The sequence below is a fragment of the Pan troglodytes genome, chromosome 19, assembly GCF_028858775.2.
Source record: "Pan troglodytes isolate AG18354 chromosome 19, NHGRI_mPanTro3-v2.0_pri, whole genome shotgun sequence".
Lineage (NCBI taxonomy): Eukaryota > Metazoa > Chordata > Mammalia > Primates > Hominidae > Pan > Pan troglodytes.
Window position 1 is genome coordinate 61,179,902 of NC_072417.2, and position 20,536 is coordinate 61,200,437.

The 20,536-nt window shown below is 41.0% G+C and overlaps 1 protein-coding gene across 5 annotated transcripts in view; it reads left to right on the forward strand.

The window, feature by feature from the left end:
• STX8 (syntaxin 8) overlaps window positions 1-20,536 on the forward strand; it is a 326,781-nt gene that overhangs the window by 53,061 nt on the left and 253,184 nt on the right. For all 5 annotated transcript variants that reach the window (XM_063799782.1, XM_054670474.2, XM_016932407.2 and 2 more), the window contains exon 5: window positions 17,660-17,784. In XM_063799782.1, coding sequence (XP_063655852.1) covers window positions 17,660-17,784 — 125 coding nt within the window. The remainder of the gene's footprint in view (window positions 1-17,659; window positions 17,785-20,536) is intronic.

The window sequence follows — 20,536 nt, forward strand, 5'->3', positions numbered from 1 at the left end:
TGCTGTATTCACCTTAGTATGCCACAGAACACCAGAACTCACTTCTGCCATCCAGCTGTTCCCTGTCTCCCTTAACCAACCTTTCCTTCCCCCAACCTCTTGCCCTTCCCAGCCTCTGGTAACCACTATCCTACTCACTGCTTGTATGATATCAACTTTTTTTTTTGAGATGGAGTCTCACTCTTTCACCCAGGCTGGAGTGCAGTGGCGCGATCTCGGCTCACTGCAAGCTCCGCCTCCTGGGTTCACGCCATTCTCCTGCCTCAGCCTCCTGAGTAGCTGGGACTACAGGCACCCGCCACATGCCCAGATAATTTTTTTTTTTTTTTGTATTTTTAATAGAGACGGAGTTTCACCATGTTAGCCAGGATGGTCTCTATCTCCTGACCTCGTGATCCACCTGCCTCAGCCTCCCAAAGTGCTGGGATTATAGGCGTGAGCCACCGTGCCCGGCCGATAGGAAACTTTTTAAAGCTTCCTCACAGGAGTGAGAACCAGTGCATTGTGTTTCTAAGCATGTTGCATGCATCATGTAATAGAGAAGCTGCCTGCAATAGTTGGCCCTCCTGGACTGTTGTAACTAAACTGTAACCAGCAGATGGCTCTCAGTCACCATAAATATGGTAGAGCAGCTCATTCATCTTTTACTTGGAATTCTTGTTTTTTGTGTATCACCCCTTTTTGCCCCTCTTCTGCTTTTAAGGTACCATGATCTGCAAACATTTAAGGTACAGAAGTGTTCCTTTTGGTTTTGTTTTTTGCTTAAGATGGCCTGTGTGACTCTCAGGAGCAGTGCCCTAGGGTTTCTGAAATTTGAGTTGGAGACCCAAAAAAATGATGGCCTTTTCCACCCTGTATTTCTATTCTTCTGTGAACTGTTTCATCAAGGTTTTCATTTAGTGTTAAAACTTTTTATTGGTAAATTTGGTAAGCAATGAATAGGAAAAAATAGGATTGCTTTTAAATTAGAACAATATTTGATTGTAATAGATTTTAAAGGTGCTATAGTGAAATTTCCTTGGATATTATGTAAGGAAGATATTTTCCTTGTTCTGATTCTTATTTGTTCTGGACTAATACTCAATGGAGATTATTCAATTTGAACAAAAAATATTTTGAGTATCAACTTTGCAGTCGGCACAATGTTAGGCATTTATTGTCCCTTGAGTATTAGCTCCATGAGGTCAGGTATTTATGTCTCTCTTGTTCACTTACAAGTCACTAGATTAGTGCCTGATACATAGAAGATATTCAGTGTTTGTCAGATGGATGGATGGATGGAAGGGTGGATGGGATACAGAAAAGAGTAGGACAGAGTATTGGACTGAAAGATGTTAACAGTTTAGTAAATATGGCTACAGATATTCCTACATAATCATGATCTCTTGAAGGACCAGTTTAACTCTGGGGTTGTTATTAAGTGCTGTGTTGAAAATTGAAAGGTAATGAAAAAATTTCCTTTTCCTGAAGTCGCGTCAGTTTCTTCAAGTCACATAGGTTTGGCAATCTTTATTCCCTATATCCAGTCTATTCATCAACACTTGTGGAATTTCCCTTGAGCCACTATGTTAATTGTCCCTTTCTCTCTGTTCCCTCTTGTCACTTCCCTTGTCCAGACTCCTGTTACCTCCCACCTAAATTACCACACTGGCCTTTTGGCCTGCCTGTCTGACTGCAGCCTCTCTTCCGTGTAATCCAGTCTGCGTATTGTTGCCAGACTTCGTCTCTAAAGAAATTCTGTCAAAGAATCTATTTCTAATTGAAATTTGAGCCTCTGTGCATCTTTATATTCACAGAAAGGAACTACCAAAAAAAGTTCTGAAAAAGGAATTACCCTTTTATATCATAGGAGTGTTTTCAAATCTATAGGCAAGTCTAGTTACGAAGCTTTGCAGACTCAGCTCACTCACACCCCAGAAATATCTTCCCTCATCCTAACTGCAAACCTCCCTGTGGTCTGTGAATACTCAAACACTGATATTTTTTCCAGACCAAACAAACATTTTATATAGTCACTTTGACATCTTTTTGAAACGCTAAGAAAGGCTAAAGAAAGCTACTTCTTGGAATTCACTGCTATTTCAATTCTTTATTCAGTTGATAAGAACGCCCTTCCTATGAACTCTAACAAGCTTCAACTTCATTTGTCTGTAGAGAGACATGGATTGTCTGTGCACCCCCCCGATATTATCATAATTTAAATAATGTACATCATTTTCTTTGGGGGATGAAAATGAAATCATTTTATGTCTTTAGAAGTGATTGTGAAACTTTTTGGTTAAATCTTGATAAGACAAGGTATCTAACGTATTTACTGATGTGGCATTTATTTGATAAGTTTCATTTATTTGAAAAGTTTCATCTTGAAATAATATGGATAGAAATCATTTATTAAAAAAAATTCAAGTCTGTTCTAAACTCAGAAGCATAGTATTTAGCATTTCCTTTCTTTAATTTCCTTTGCAGAGGAAAAATGCCTCTTACTTGTCATTTCCAAAAGTGAGGCTGAGCTACAAGGTGTTTTACTGACCAAATTCCCTTTCAAGTAATTCTCTCCATCTGCTCGAACAGTATCAGTCTTTGCTGCTGAAGTCTTGAAGGCAGGTAGCAGTTGATTAAGTTTTGCTTTGCTTGATTTTTAAAAAACATTTCAAGATAAAAATGTTAAATGCTTCTCTCATTTTGTTTTTAAGAAAGAGAACTTAAAAACCTCAATGGTTTTCCTAGTTCTGGTTCATAAACATTTACTGAATGCTTATGCTCTGGCATATTCCGAGGCTCTGTGTTTTGGTCCTGGGGATATAAACATAACTGTCATGTGGCCTCTTCCCTCACAGAGCTCATAATTTAGGAAGGGAGACAGATGAGTAAATAACTAACTACAATCCCGCTTGATAAATGCCACGTTAGAGGTTGTGAACGTAGCACCATGGGAATACCAGCGAGTGATTGATTCAAGGGAAGGGGGATGGGGCTAGGGATCAGGAAAGCCTAAGCAGCAGAATTGACATTTGAGTTGAACCTTAGGGGAATGAATAGAATTTTGCCAGATGGACAAAGGGGGTGGGGGTGGGGACACTCCAGACTCATGCAAAAACATGAGAGTGTGAAAGTTTGTGCCTTTGAGCGGTGGGGAGCAGTCTGGAGGGCTGAAGAAGTAGGGTGTGGAAGGGGGGATGTTGAGGAGATGATGTCGTAGAGAGATCGTAGCCATATTGTAGCTTCTGGGGAGTCAGGGAAGTTTTTGAATAGGGAAGTGATAGGGTGAGATCTCTGTTTTAAGAACAATAATTCTTGCAGCAGAGTGTAGGATGATTTGAATGAGGGTAACTGGGGACAAGGAGACCAATCAGAAGGCTGTAACCATGTTGTACATGAGAGGTGATGGGTGTCTGAGCCAAGGCAGTACCAATGGGGAGGGCAGTCAGGGCTTGGATGTGAGAACCATCTCTGAGGGAGGCCTTGTTTGTTGATGAGATGTGGTTAGAAGGGAGACCAAAAAAAAAAAAAATGGCTTGGATGTCTTGGGAATACAGTGATGCTGCTCACCAAAATAGAGAGCGTACGAGAAGAAGCAGCTTAGGGGGTGAGAGTCATGAATTTGATTTTGGATATGTTGAGTTTGGGGAGGAATACCCAGTTGGAGATTTTTAAATGAAAAGACACAAATGCAGATAAAGAACCTGTAGGGAGATATTATGGGTAGAGACAAATTTGTAAGTCTCTTTAGCACCGTGATTTTCAATCAGGTAGGGGGTGGGAGGACGTGCTTTGCCTGAATGTTTTTATATGTGGGGTTTCTTTTTAACTATTTGTGTGCTACTCACCCCAGCCCCTCCAGATTCTGGTATTGTCCTGCTCGGAAGGAGAGCACGTCCCTCCCCACCCCTAGTTCAGAATTCACCACCATAATGACTCAAGGGAATGTGTCTGATTTCATTTGTGCTGGGCATAGAATGAATGTCTTTAAGCATTGCTAGCATCTATTCTTTTTTTTTTTTTTTTTTTTTTTGAGACGGAGTCTCGCTCTGCCGCCCAGGCTGGAGTGCAGTGGCACGATCTCGGCTCCACTGTAACCTCTGCCTCCCGGGTTCAGGCGATTCTCCTGCGTCAGCCTCCCGAGTAGCTGGGATTACAGGCGCCCACCACTACGCCCAGCTAATTTTTTGTATTTTTAGTAGAGACGGGGTTTCACCATGTTGGCCAGGCTGGTCTTGAACTCCTAACCTCGTGATCTACCCGCTTCGGCCTCCCAAAGTGCTGGGATTACAGGCATGAGCCACCACGCCTGGCCGCTAGCATCTGTTCTTACAGCCTGAAGCCCCTAGCACAGATAGACTTGCCCAGAGAAACACAATACAGTGAGAGGAGCAGATCTAAGTCGAATCCCCAAGGAACCCACATTTCAGGGGCAGATGGGGGAAGAGGTACCTGCAAATTATAGAGAAGGAGCTGTCAGTGGGAGAGAGTGGTGTGGAGGAAGCCAAGAGACGAGAGGATTCATGGAAAGGGGAATAATAAGCTTATTTGTGACACATGAGGCCTGGAAGAGGAGTCTGGTAAGACCTGGGAAGAGTGTTTGGCAGTGAGGAGGCTGTGAGTGAGAAGATTTTGGTCGTGCAGGGGTAGAAGTTGGCTTGCAGTGGGTTGAGGAGTGAACGGGGGTCAGGAAGTGGAGTTGGTGAGCATAGGTTATTCTTCATGGAAGTTTGGCTGCAAATAGGAGAGAAAGTCATTGCTTGAGGATTTATAGGATGGAGAAGAACTAGTAGAAAGTTAAAATTATGAGATCCTGGGATAATAGGAGGATAAGTTATTAGAACAAATGGAGGGTCACTGTAGCTACCTACCTCGGAATTAATTCTAAATCTAGCCCCCCCAAATTTTGCCCACTCTCCACTCTTACGTCACACATGTTTATGTGGTACACGTTCCTGGTCCTGGAGACTCATTCGTGTTTTTGCCTTTTCTTGGAATGCCTTACCATCTCTTCCTTTCTTCACTAAACCTCACGCATTCTTCAAGGCTGCCTTAAGTCTCTTTGCCTTTTTTTTTTTTTTTTTTTTTTTTTTTACAATAGGGGTCTTGCTTTGTTGCCCAGGCTGGTCTTGGACTCTTGGGCTCAAACAGTCCTCCTGCCTTGGCCTTCCAAAGTGCTGGGATTACAGGTGTGAACTACTATGCTCAACCTCCTTACCTTTATGAAACCTCTGAAGTGGTAGAAAGGAAATGCCTTGGGTTAAGAATCGCAAGATGTGGGCTGAACCCTTAGCTCTGCCACTAGGTGGGTGGCCCTGAGGAAGCCTCTGGATGTCTCTTTGCCTTAGTTTTCTTGTCAGTAATACCTGTGCTGACTTACACACAGGGCTGTGTGCGATTCACATGAGATAATGTTTGTGAAATGCCTTTGAAATCACAAAACATATTATAGCACCAATGTGTGATACTGTAATTTCCTGACAACTCTCCTTATTGATTTCATTCATTTATTTATGGGTTTTGCTGAAAAAATAATTAATTCCATGTTTTTCTTTCAGTGTCCATTATGCCAGCCATAATGTGATAAAGGATGGAGTGATAAGACCTAGTCCCTGCCTTTGTGGAGCTTATAGTCTAGCGTGGGAGACAGAAAACAAACAAATGCATAATGGCTGGTGACTTCAGTGCTATAAAGAAAAATTAAGCAAGATAAGGAGGAGTGGGGTGAAGGAGTGACAGAGACAGATGTTATTTTAGATGGAGGAGTCAGGGAAACCTCTCTGAGGAGACAACATTTGAGAGGAGATTGAAAAAAAATCTAATTCACAATTTGCAACAATAGGAAATCATCTTTTGCAGGATTAAAAAGAATATCTGCTTTCTCCCACCAAGATGAGTCTTCCCCACTTACTCCCCAATGTCACTAATAACAAGGGTATCATATCCTCAAGTGTTGGGCCAGAAAGAAGGTTGAAAACCATTGGCCCACTTAGTTTGCTTGTTTTATGGGTGAGAAAACCAGAGCTGAAGAGGTTTTTGGAATTGCCCAGGAGGGATACAAAGCTAGATGCTCTCTTATTTTAACTAGTGTGCTTCATGTTGGCGAGTTTCTCATTTCAATTTGATTATAAACTCCTTGAAAGCAAGAATTATGTTTTCATATTATTTTTCGTATTTTCCTAGTACCTAGAACAGTAATAATAGGCACCACCCCAAATGTTAAATTGAACATAAAACCAAATGAAAAGAGAATCAGGTGTACATCCAGGGATACCTATGATCTCATGATCTTACCTGCTTTTCTGAGTGAAGGTCAGTGAGTGAAATTGCTGGATTTCCTCATAGGTTTGGGGCATCAGGAAAGTAGAACCACCAAACAAACCAGAGAGAAGTGGAGTTAGATAGTTCAGCCTTGGGAATCAGATAACCCTGGGAAATCCTTTCTATATATGTCTGTGGTGATGTATGTTTGATGTTAGTATTAAATTGTGCCCATATTGTCACTTTTATTTTCTAACAGGTGTTTATTTTCTAACAGGTGTCTATATATATATATATATGACTGTGGTTCTAATGTGTCATTTTTGAGATTGTGAAAAAAATATTTTTACATTTTTTCCCCTTGAATAACAGCTTTTTAAAAGTATGCACTAGGGCTCACAGGAGCTACCAGTGACTTGCTCCAACATTAAGTTCAGAGGAGCAATAACACCTCAGGGGCAATATACTCATTTTGATGGTCATAGCTGGTTACTAATGCACTTTCAAAGTATCTTTACATACCTCTGACCCCCTTGCATTTGCAGTAAACCATGGACAAATCCTGTGTAATTCCTGATTTGAAAAGTGGCTCTTGCAAGATGATATGAGAGTTGGGATAGGCTTTGATTGTGAATTTTCTTCTTTCCTTCCCTTTCCTATTGCATTCTTCCCCCTTCTTCGAAGGTACGTGAAATTGAATAATTATTATAGAGAAGAAATCCATAATCTTGACATCTTGGATATTTGGTGCCAATGGCATAAAGTAAGGCTTCCAGCTGGGCACAGTGGCTCATGCCTGTAATCCCAGCATTTTGGGAGGCCAAGGTGGGAGGCTTGTTTGAGCCCTGGAGTTCAAGACTAACTTGGGCAACATAGCGAGACCCCATCTCTACAAATAATAAAAATAATTAGCCAGGTGCAGAGGCACGCACCTGTAGTCCCAGCTACTCAGGAGGCTGAGGTGGGAGGATCCCTTGAGCTCTGGAGGTCAAGGGTGTGGTGAGAGATGATTGTACCACTGCACTCCCGCCTGGGTGACAGAGTGAGACCCTGTTTCAAATAAATGAATGGATGAATGAATGAATGAGAGAGAGAGAGAGAAAGACTTCAAAGAAACACACCTGTCGTTTTAGTAAAGTGGAAGAAAGTCATACTTCTGTTTGGCATGCTAATTAGTATACTTGAGACCAACTCTGTGCTTAAAATCTCAGTCTAAGGAATCAAAAATTTTCTTCCAGTTTTGCCTGGGTTTGTCTCTTGCTACATGGAATAGTCTTCCAAAGGCTTTAAAGTTCTAAACTAAAAGTGAAATTAATATAGCTTTTGTGATATACAGATTTATTTAAAATTTTTTAGTGCCTTCTGTGTAAAAAATGCAATAATTGGTATTATGATAGTAGTTAACATCTTCCAAGTATGACATAGACAGTTTGCACACATTTTACACATTGTTTCATCCCACCAGAATGCAAACAGCACCGATAACAAGAATCTATGTATGGGTGGAGATTTTGGTCCATTTGTCTATATTCTATTTTTTCCTCATGCCCATTAATGAGAGCAATGCCAACTATATAATAACTACGAAGTAAATGTTTTTGGAATGAAAAATTATTGAATCTTCCAGCTACTTTCTGTTCATATGTTGCCAGTAGGTGATATGCTATTAGCTGTTCACTCCATATTGTGGGACAGCGTGTGTACAGCGAAGGGTGATTTTCAGTTTCTGCCTTCTGTCTAGTGGATATGCACCTTATCTATATAAAAGGTTAAATAATAGGGTAGCAATTGTTTCTGGATGATATGGGAGGTGTGAACAAGGCTAGAAGAATTATAAATAATGGAGATATGAGTGAATGTATATAAATCACCTGGAGCCGTGTGTGTACAGGGCAAATGATTACTGCATGTTAACTGTTGTTATTGCTACTGTAACATCATTGTCATCATTTTGTTTTTTGTTTGTTTTTGTTTTGTTTTTGAGATGGAGCCTCACTTTGTTGCCCAGGTTGGAGTGCAGTGGCGCAATCTCGGCTCACTGCAACATCCGCCTCCTGAGTTCAAGCAATTCTTCCTGCCTCAGCCTCCCAAGTAGCTGGGATTACAGGCGCCCGCCACCATGCCTAGCTAATTTTTGTGTTTTTAGTAGAGACAGGGTTTTACCATGTTGGCCGGGCTGGTCTGGAACTCCTGACCTCAGGTGATCCACCTGCGTTGGCCTCCCAAAGTGCTGGGATTACAGGTGTGAGCCACCGCACCCAGCCTATCATTTTGTTTTAATTGACATATAATAATTATACATATTTATGGGGTACATAGTGATGTTTTCATACATGTAATATACAATGAGCCAGTCAGGATAATTAGCACATTCATAATCTCAAACATTTTTCATTTCTTTGTGTTGGGAACATTCTATATCATCCTTCTAGCTACTGGAGACTTTATTGTTAACTGTAGTCATCCTACAGTGGTGAATAGAACACTCAAACTTATTCCTTCTGTCCAACTATAATTTTGTGTCCCTTAACAAATCTCTTGCTCTCCCCCTTCTCCCTACTCTCCCCAGTTTCTGGTGTGCTCTGTTCTACTTTTTACTTCTATGAGATCAACTTTTGTTTTTAGCTTCTGTATATGAGTAAGAACATGCAGTGTTTAGCTTTCTGTTCCTGGCTTATTTTACTTAACATAATGTCCTCCAGCTCCATCCATGTTGCTGTGAATGATAGGATTTTATTCTTTTTTATGGCTAAATTGTATTCCATTGTGTATGTATACCACACTTTCTTTATCCATTCATCTGTTGTTGGATAGGTTGATTCCATATTTTGCCTACTGTGAATAGTGCTGCAGTAAACATGTGGGTGTGGATATCTCTTCAAAATACTGATTTTCTTTCCTTTGGATAAGTGCCCAGTAGGGGGATTGCTGGATCATATGGTAGCTCTAGTTATAGTTTTTTGGGGAACCCCCATACTGTTCTCCATAGTGGCTGTACTAGTTTACATTTCCACCATCTGTGTATAAGAGTTCCTGTTTCACAACATCCTCACAAGCATTTATTTTGTGTTTTTGATGATAGCCATTCTAAGTGGAATGAGATGATACCTCATTGTGATTTGGATTTGCAGTTCCCTGATGATTAGTAATGCTGAGCAATTTGTATATATTTGTTGGCGCATTTGTATGTCATTTTTTGAGAAATGTCTGGTCAGATCATTTGTCTGTCTTTCTTTCACATATTTTGTGTATCTTTTTTTTTTTTTTTTTTTTTTGGAAATAGAGTCTCACTATGTTATCCAGGCTCAAGTAATCCTCCCACCTCAGCCTGAGTAGCTGGGACTATAGGTGCATGCCACCATGCCTAGCTCGTTTGCCCATTTTTCCATCCAATTATTATTATGATTTTTGCCATTGAGATATTTTGAGTTCCTTACATATTTTGCATATTAATCCTCTGTTGGATAAACAGTTTGCAAATATTTTCTCCTATAGATTGTCTTTTCACTCTATTGACTGTTTCCTTTGCTATGCAGAAGCTTTTTAGTTTGATGTAATCTCATTCGTTTCTTTTTGCTTTTGCTGCCTGTGCTTGTGAGGTCTGACTCATAAAATCTTTTCCCAGATCAACATCCTGAAGTGTTTTCCTTGTTTTTGCCTGGTACTTTTATGGTTTTGGGTTTTACATTTAGGTCTTTGAATCATTTTGAGTTGATTTTTTCCTTAGGGTGATAGATGGGTGTCCAGGTTCATTCTTATGCATGTGCATATTCAGTTTCCCAACACCATTTATTGAAGAGACTGTCTTCCCCCAGTGAGTATTCTTGGCACCTCTGTTAAAAATGAGTAGGCTTGGCTGGGTTCACACCTGTGATCCCAGCATTTTGGGAGGCTGAGGTGGGCAGATTGGAGTTTGAGGCCAGCCTGGGCAACATGGTGAAACCCCGTCTCTATAAAACTTATCTGAGTGTGGTGGCGTGTGCCTGTAATCCCAACTACTCAGGAGACTGAGGTGGGAGGCTCACTTGAGCCTGGGAGGCACAGGTTGCAGTGACTCAAGATTGCATCACTGCACTCCAGCTGGGTTATAGAGTGAGACTGCCTCGGAAAAAAAAAAAAAAGATCAGTTGGCTCTAGATACGTGGATTAATTTCTGGGTTCTCTATTCTGTTCCATTGGTCTGTGTGTTTGTTTTTATGTCAGTATCATAAAAACAGCATTGTAGTACATTACTACAGCTTTGTGGTATATTTTGAAGTCTGGTAGTGTGATGCCTCCAGCTTTGTTCTTTTTGCTTAGGATCGCTTGTCTCTTCAGGGTCTTTTGTGGTTCCATGCAGATTTTTAAGATTTTTTTCTATTGCTGTGAAGAATGTTATTGGTATTTTGATAGGGATTGCATTGAATCTGTAGATTGCTTTGGGTAGTATAGTCATTTTAACAATATTAATTCTTCCAATCCATGAGCATGAAATAACTTTGCCTTTGTCTGTATCCTCTTCAATTTCTTTCATCAGTGTTTTGTAGTTTTTCTTTTAGAGATCTTTCACCTCCTTGGTTAAATTTATTCCTAGGTAATTTTGGCAGGGGGATTGCTATTGTAAATGAGATTGTCTTCTTGATTTCTTTTTCAACTAGTTCATTATTTATAGAAACACCACTTACTGATTTTCGTATGTTGATTTTGTATTCTGCAACTTTACTAAATTTGTTTATCAGTTCTGAGAGGTTTTTTTTTTTGGTAGTCTTTAGGCTTTTCTCTCTATAAGATCATGTTTTCTGCAAACAGAAACAATTTGACTTTCTCCTTTCGAATTTTAATGCCATTTATTACTTTCTCTTGTCTGATTACCATGGCTAAGACTTCCAGTACTGTGTTGAGTAAGAGCGATGAGAGTGGGCATCCTTGTCTTCTAGTTCTCAGAGGCAAAGCTTTCACCTTTTCTGTATGATGTTAGCTGTGGGTTTGTCATATATGGCCTTTATTGTGTTGAGGTACTTTCCTTCTATACCTAGTTTATTGAGAGTTTTTAATTGAGATGTTGAATTTTATCAAATTTTTTTTCTGCATCTATTGAGATTATCATGTGGGTTTTGTCCTTTACGGTTGATGTGATGTATCACATTTATTGATTTGTGTATGTTGAACCATTCCTGCATTCCTGGGATAAATTCCACTTGATCATGGTATATTATCTTTTTGCTGTATTGTTGGATTTGATTTGCTAGTATTGAGGATTTTTGTGTGTATATTTATCAGGGATATTGGCCTGAACTTTTCTTTTTCTGTTGTATTCTTGTCTGCTTTTGATATCAGGGTTATTCTGGCTTCTTAGCATGAGTTAGGTAGAATACCCTCCACTTCAATTTTTTGGAATAGTTTGAGAAGAATTGGTATGCATTTTTCTTTAAAGGTTTGGTAGAATTCAGTATGAAAGCCATTCAGTCCTGGACTTTTCTTTGTTGGCAGATTATATTATTGATTCAATCTCATTACTTGTTATTGGTCTCTTCAGGTTTTAAAAAAATTTCTTCTTGGTTCAATTTTGATAGGTTGTATGTGTCCAGGAATTTATCCATTTCCTCTAGGTTTTTTAATTTACTGGTGTACAGTTGTTTGTAGTATCCTGTAATGATTCTTTGTATTTCTGTGGCATCCATTGTGATGTCTCCTTTTTCTTGCCTGATTTTATTTGTTTGAGTCATCTCTCTTTTTTTCTTAGTCTAGCTAATGGTATCTCAATTTTATCTTTACACAAAACCAACTTTTATTTTGTTGATTTTTTAAATACTTTTTTTATTTCAATTTCATTTATTTCTCCTCTGATCTTTATTATTTCTTTCCTTTACTAATTTTGGGTTTGGTTTATTCTTGTTTTCCTAGTTTCCTTGAGATACATTGTTAGGGTATTTGAAATCTTTCTAGTTTTTTATTGTAGGCATTTATTGTTATACACTTGCCTCATAGTACTACTTTTGCTGTGTCCCTTAGGTTTCGGTATGTTGTGCCTCTATTTTCATTTACTTCAAGGAATTTTAAAATTCCATTCTTAATTTTGTCCTTCACTCACTGGCTGTTCAAGAGCATGTTGTTTAATTTCCATGTGTTTGTATCATTTTGCATGTTCCTCATGTTATTGATATTTTCCACTGTGGTTAAATAGGATACTTGGTATGATTTCAATTTCTAAAAAAATTTTTGAGACTTGTTTTGTGTCCTAACATATGGTCAGTCCATGTTCTATGTGCTGTTGACAAGAATGTATATTCTGTAGCTGTTGGGTGAGATGTTCTGTAAATATCTGTTAGGTCTGTTTGTTCTGTGGTGTAGTTTAAATATGATTTTTCTTTGTTGATTTTCTGTCTGAATGATCTGTCCAATGCTGAGAGTGAGATGTTAGAATCTCCAGCTATTACTCTATTTGAGTCTATCTCTCCCTTTAGGGCTAATAATGTTTGCTTTATATATCTGAGTGCTCTGGTATTGAATGTGTATATATTTACAGTTGTTACATTCTCTTGTTGAATTGATCCCTTTATTATTATGTAATGTCCTTCTTTGTCTAATTTCACAACTTTTGACTTGAAGTCTGTTTTGTCTGATATAAGTACAGCTACTCCTGCTTGCTTTTGGTTTTTGTTTGCATAGAATATCTTTTTCCATACCTTTGCTTTCAGTCTATGTGTGTCTGTAGGTCAGGTCAGTTTCTTCTAGGCAGCATATAGTTGAGTCTAGTCTTGTTTTTTTTTTTTTTAATCTAGTTATCCAGTCTATGTCTTTTAATGAGATATTTAATTCACTTACATTCAAGGTTATTATTAATAGGTGAGGACTTATCTTGTCATTTTATTGTTTTCTGGCTGTTTTCTATATGCTTTGTTCCTTACTTCCTCTTACCGTTTATTTTTGTGGTTGGGTAGTGTTCTGAAGTGATAAGGCTTGATTTCTTTCTCTTTTTCCTTTGTATATTGGCTCTACCAGTGAGTTTTATAGTGTCACATGTTTTTATAATGGCTGTTACGATCTTTTCACTTCCAGATGTAATACTCCCTTGTGCACTTCTTGTAACACTGGTCTAGTGGTGATGGATTACCTTCGTTTTTGCTTGTCTGTGAAAGATTTTATTTCTCTTTCATTTCTGGAGGATATCTTTGCTGCATGTAATATTCTTGGTTGGCAGATTTTTTTTTTTCTTTTAGTACTTTGAACATAAAATCCTATTCTCTCTTGGTTGGTAAGATTTCTGCTGAGAAATCTGCTATTAGTCTAATGGGAACTCCCTTATAGGTGATTTGATGCTTTACTCTTGCTGGTTTCTTTTTGTCATTGTTGTTTGTTTGTTTTTGAGATGGAGTCTTGCTCTGTTGCCCAGGCTGGAGTGCAGTGGCCTGGTCTCAGCTCACTGCAACCTCCGCCTCCCGGGTTTAAGTGATTCTCCTGCCTCGGCCTCCTGAGTAGCTGGGATTACAGGCACCTGCCACCATGCCCAGCTAATTTTTTTGTATTTTTAGTAGAGACAGAGTTTCACCATGTTGGCCAGGCTGGTCTTGAACTCCTGACATCGTGATCTGCCTGCCTCGGCCTCCCAAAGTACTGGGATAACAGGCATGAGCCACCGCACCCAGTCCTTCTCTTACTGTTTTTAGAATTCTTTGCCTTTGACTTTTGATAATTTGACTCTAATGTGCCTAAGAGGGGTCATGTTTGAATGGAATCTATTTGGGATTCTTTTAGCTTCCTGGATCTGGAAGCTCCCAAGACTTGGGAAGTTTTCAGCTACTATTTCATTCAATGTTTTCTGTACATTTCCCCTTCTTTTCTCTTTCTGGAACACCTACAGTGTGAATATTTGTTCACTTAATAGTGACCCGTGAATTCTGTAGGCTTTCTTCATTCCATTTTACTTTTTCTTCCCCCCATCTTTCTGTGTTATTTCACAAGATCTGTCTTCAAGTTCAAAAATTCGGCCACGCATGGTGGCTCACGCCTGTAATCCTGGCACTTTGGGAGGCCAAGGCGGGCAGATCACTTGAGGTTAGGAGTTCGATACCAACCTGGCTAACATGGTGAAACCCCATCTCTACCAAAAAATACAAAAATTAGCTGGATGTGATGGCATGCCTCTGTAGTCCCAGCTACTCAGGAGGACTGAGGGGGGAGAATCACTTGAACCCAGGAGGTGGAGGTTGCAGTGAGCTGAGATAATGCCACTGCACTCCAGCCTGGGTGACAGAGTAAGAACCTGTCTCCAAAAAAAGAAATAAATAAAATTCTGCTTGGTCTAGTCTTTTGGTAAAGCTCTAGCTTGTATTTATTTACTTATTCATTGAATTCTTCCACTCCAGGATACCTGTTTCGTTCTTTTTTATGGTATTTATCTTCTTGTTGAATTTCTTGTTCAAGTCATGAATTGTTTTCCTGATTTCATCAAATTGTCTAGCTCTATTATCTTGTATCTCACTGTAAGATTACTATTTTGAATTCTTTTTCTGTCATTTTGTATATTTCTCTATCATTGGGGTCTATTACACAGGAATTATTGTATTCCTTTGGAGGTGTCATGTTTCCTTGCTTTTTCATGTTCGATGTATCCCTATGTTGATGTCTATGCATCTGGTGGAATAATTGCCTCTTCCAATTTTATGTGGTAGGTTTTGCAGGGAAAGAAATATTTGTATGAATGGATCTTGGGGTGTTGGTTCAGTGGGATGCATTGGCTTTGGTTCCAGGTGGGCATAGTAGTGTAGTTTTTGTGTAGTTTCTTTAACTGTAATCCATGCCAGTGACATTTGTGAGTGTCTCAGTGGCCTCAGCTGAGAGGCTTTGTGGTGGTGGTGGTGGCATGACTTTGCCAGGGATGTGTTCACTGGGCTATTTGTCAGGTCAGCGATGCATGCGTTCACATGGTGGGTTGTCCAACTTAGGGTCTCACTTGCTGGGGTTGGGGTTGGTGCCCTTACTCTGGCTGAGGGCACAGTTGCTTGGTTGCTTGGCCAGTCTGGGAGTATGCCTGCCAGAGGTGGCCTGTTGGGCTGTTTCTCAGGTTCGGGACATGGGCACACTGCTGCTCAGCTCTCCTGTGGGGAATGCCTGCTGGGGACAGCCTACAGGGCTATTTCTCAGGCATGAGAGGTGGGCATAAGTCTGCTTGATGGCCCCAGGGGCATGTCTGCCAGGAGTGGCCTGAGGAGTTGCTTCTCAGACCTGGGATATGAACACAAGGCTGCTCGGCTGGCCTAGGGGAGTTGCCGCTAGGGGTGACCCATGGGCTGTTTTTCAGGCCTGAGATATGGACACATGGCTACTTGGCTGGCCTGGGGGTATGTCTGCCAGGGGCAACCTGCAGGGTTGTTTCTCAGGCCCTGATTGAGGTGTGGGGCCTTTGGGCAGGCCAGGGGCATGTCTGTAGGGGGCTGCACTGCCCGACTGTTTCATAGATCCGGGATGCAGGAGCGTGGTCACTCTGCTAGCCTGTCAGTTGCTCAGGGCCTTCTGCTTGCATGAGGGTATGCAGCAGTTTGGTTGGCTCAAGAGTGGGTTTGCCCTGGGTGGGACTGTTTCTGTGGCTGAAAGTGCAGAGGGTGGTTTCCCTTCATTGCAGGACCAGAGTCACAGCCATTCCTGAGCCCTGGGTTGTGGAGTTCAGCCACCTGTGTAGCTTTGGTGGCATGAAAATGGAGTCCCAGTGCTGGAAAGGTGCAGTGGCTACTGGCCCCAAGAGGAAGGCACACTCCAGAGGGAGCTGTGGTCTAAAGATGGCACCATGCTGTAGTAACTTGGCTCATGGAGTGGGTGGGGAGTGGGGAATGCTCCTAATCTGGGGCAGTGCAACTGTACGAATTCCCAGCAGCTCTCCAAACTGGGCTCAGAACTTGCAAGGACTGGGGGATCCTCCTGTAGGTGTTTGCAGTGGCAGTGGGGGCAGGTGGGAATCTCCCGCTTACCTTTTCCTCACAGGGAGAAGGCCTTCATATGTCCAGGCCTCCCCAGTCCTGGTGGAAGAGATGGGGCCACAGAGGCTGGGGGCCTTCATGCTGCCCTCCTAGACTTTCAATCACACAGGGGCCTCTCCACTTTCCCACTGCAGTTCAGCGCTTTCCCACACTGAAGTAAAATCTTAGCTGTTTATTCATTGCCTTAGTCCTTTCATAAGAAAGTTGGGGGGGGGGGGGCGGGGCGGGTGAGCACCAGCTGACTCTAATCAGTCATCTTGCTGATGTCCCACCCATCATTTATTCTATGATTTTTCATGAATCTGTTGAGAGCTCTAAAGATGAGTCTAATGTTCATCTCTTTGTTGAATTGGTCAGAAGGTCGTGTCCTGGACAAGATGATCTTCTCAGCTTGGACAGAATGCAGACAGGTGGGGAGAGGAGAGGAGCTACTTGAGAGGAGAAAAATCCTGAAAACATGGGGACTCAGGTGGAAATCATGTGTTTCCTGTTCCTTAGACAGCGAGACCAACTGGTCTCGTGCAGAAAGGGCACACGGATTATTAGAGGGAGTAAGGTTAAGATTGACAAATCAGAATGTGTTTATTCTGTTATGAATGCTACATTATAGTCACAAAATTGGTATTGAAACCCTGCATGTGTTTCTGTCTCTGAGCAACCAAATCCCCCCCCCCCCCCTTTTTTTTTGAGACTGAGTCTCGCTCCGTTACCCAGGCTGCAGTGCAGTGGCGCCATCTTGGCTCACTGCAACCTCCGCCTCTCAGGTTCAAGCGATTTTCCTGCCTCAGCCTCCCAAGTAGCTGGGATTACAGATGTCTGCCGCCAAGCCCGGCTAATTTCTTTTGTGTTTATTAGAGACAGGGTTTCATCATGTTGGACGGGCTGGTCTGGAACTCCTGACTTCAGGTGATCTGCCCGCCTCAGCCTCCCAGAGGGCTGGGATTACACACATGAGCCACTGCGCCCGGCTCCAAATACCCTTTAATGGGAAATTATATGGTCTTTTTTTAAAACAACAGCAACATTGTAATCTGTAGTCGCAACATTGTGTCTGCTTGAGAAATAATATTTGTACCTTTGGGGTCACGTAGCCTCTGAGACAAACTTTGTCCTAATAAAAAGGCCACTGTTCGGCCTTCTGTTTTTGAAATTTAAGAACCTCATTTATTACCAACTTCTTTTAGGATTATTAACTCAAACATCTCTTGGAGGATTAGTACAAATATTATGTTCTCCCATCATCTCTATAACAGGCTGTAATTCTGAGGACCAAGCTTGTGCCTTATTCATCCTTGTATCTCTTCCAGCACTGAATACAGTTCCTGGCATAAACTAACGATGCAATAAATTGTGTTTGAATTGAATTTTCAAAGCATTCAAGGCTGGCCACCTCTGCACTTGTGGGAGTAATTTGCATTTGAGCTGCATGTTTTGAGATATATCATGCATTTAATATTGTTCTTTAGGTCCAGCCTGATGAGTGAAGAGGCTAAGCGAGGAGCACCCAACCCTTGGCTCTTTGAGGAGCCAGAGGAGACCAGAGGCTTGGGTTTTGATGAAATCCGGCAACAGCAGCAGAAAATTATCCAAGGTACTAAATATCCTGAGGAGTGTGGGCTCAGAAACCTTGCCAGAATTTTTTATTTATTTATTTATTTTTTTTGAGACGGAGTCTTGCTCTGTCGCCCAGGCTAGAGTGCAGTGGCGTGATCTTGGCTCACTGCAACCTCCACCTCCCGGGTTCAAACGATTCTCCTGCCTCAGCCTCCCGAGAAGCTGGGACTACAGGTGCGTGCCACCATGCCCGGCTAATTTTTTGTATTTTTAGTACAGACAGGGTTTCACCCTGTTAGCCAGGATGGTCTTGATCTCCTGACCTCATGATCCTCCCACCTTGGCCTCCCAAAGTGCTGGGATTACAGGTGTGAGCCACCGTGCCCGGCCACCAGATTTTCTACTGGAGCCTTGATTGTTCCTCATCCCCATTGAAAATTGGAGTGAAAACTGCTGGTCTTTTAAAGCTTTTGGCGTGTGCCTCAGGATACCTGAGGAATAGACAGTTGCTGTCACTCATCTCGGTGGCTCATGGAAGTGGTGATTTTCCACTGGGCAAGAGCAGAGAGAGCAGATCTGAATCTAAGTCCAAGCGAATTTGATGCTTATGCTCTTTACTTTAGCTTCACGACTGGGAATTAGTCTCCAAACACAAGACTCCATTTTATTTTTTAAATTATAAAATATGTCAGTTTGGCTTTTCTTTTTTATCTTTTGCCCTGTGGCTTTTTAACTTTTTTTTTTAAACTTTCTTATATTTTTAAAATTTCAGAAGTATGCATGATTGTTATACAAAGTGTAAACAACATAGGAATGTATAAGATGAAAGCCCTCCATATTGTTTCTCCAATCTCAAACTGGAAATGGATTAATATGTATTTCCTTAGACCTTTTGTATACATTCACATACATATATTCAATATAAATATACTTATTTTACATAAATGGAATCATGAGATATTTAGCTCTCTCCATATATATATAATTCCACACCTTTTTAAAACTTAGTATGTGTCGGTGGGGTGTGGTGGCTCACGCCTGTAATCCCAGCATTTTGGGAGGCTGAGGCAGGAGGATCACCTGAGATCAGGAGTTCGAGACCAGCCTGGCCAACATGGTGAAACGCCGTCTCTACTAAAAATAAAAAATTAGCCGGGTGTGGTGGCACACACCTGTAGTCCTAGCTATTCAGGAGGCTGAGGCAGGAGAATCGCTTGAACCCAGGAGGCAGAGGTTGCAGTGAGCCGATATAGCATGCCACTGCACTCCAACCTGGGCAACAGAGTGAGACTCCATCTCAAAGGAAAAAAAAAAAAAACCACTTAGTATGTGTTACGGACTTTTTAAAATGTTAGTATGTACAGATACGTTATTCTTTCTAATTCTGCTTTTTAAAATCAGCTTTATTGCCAGGCCTGGTGGCACATGCCTGTACTCCTGACACTTTGGGAGGCCAAGGCAGCAGGATGGCTTGAGTGTAGGAGTTTGACACCAGCCTAGGCAACATAGTAAAATCCCATCTTTAAAAAAATTAATGAATAAAAAGGAAGAGGGAGGAGCAGGAGGAGAAAATAAATCTAAAGTCAGCTTTATTGAGATATAGTTGATATGATCATAAATGGCCCATGTTTGAAGTATATGATTTGATAAGCTTTGACATACGTATATGCCTGTGAAACCATCACTGCAATAAAAATAATGAACCTAATTGTTACTCCCAAAAGTTTTCTTCATGCCTCTTTGTAATTCTTCCTATTGTTCCTCCCCGCCATGCCCAGACAACTGCTGAACTTCTTTCTGTCACTATAGTTTCCATTTTCTATAATTTTATATAAATAGAACTATACAGTATGTACCTTTTGGGGAAGAAGGGGCTCTGGCTTCTTTGTCTAAGCATAATTATTTTAAGATTCATTGAACTGGTTATGTGTATCAGTATTTCACTCTTTTTTTTTTTTTCTTTTTTTTTTTTGAGACAGAGTCTGGCTTTGCTGCCTAGACTGGAGTGCAGTGGTACGATCTCAGCTCACCACAACCTCCACCTCCTGGGTTCAAGCAATTCTCCTGCCTCAGCTTCCCGAGTGGCTGGGATTACAGGCGCCCGCCATCATGCCCAGCTAATTTTTTTTGTATTGTTAGTAGAGATGGGGTTTCACCATGCTGGCCAGGCTGGTCTCGAACTCCTGACCTCAAGCAATCCACTCGACTCGGCCTCCCAAAGTGCTGGGATTACAGGCATGAGCCACCGCGCCCGGCCTGCATTTCACTCTTATATTATAGATTTGTATTCCATTGTATGGATTTACCACAATCTGTGTATCCATTCACCTGTTGATTAATATTTGGGTGGTTTTCAGTTTTTGACTGTTACAAAGAAAGCTGCTATTAGCATTCATGTATAAGACTTTGTATGGATGTAAATTTGCATTTTTTCTGGAGTAAATACCTACAAGTGGAATGAGTGAGTCATATAGTAGCTGTTTGACTTTTTAAATTTAAAACAATTTTTAATTTGCAAGTAAAAATTATATTTATGGTTTGCAATGTGTTGCTTCAAAATATGTACACATAGTAGAATGGGCAAATCGATCTAATTAACTTATGTATAAGCTCACATGCATATTTATTTATGGTGAGAACACTTAAAATCTACTCTCTTAGCAATTTTTAAGTATATTAGTTACCCTGTTGTACAGTCGATCTTTTGAGCTTATTCTTTCTAACTGAAATTTTGTATTCTGTGACTCACATCTCCTCATCTCTCCCCCAAACCCGAGGGCTCGGTAACC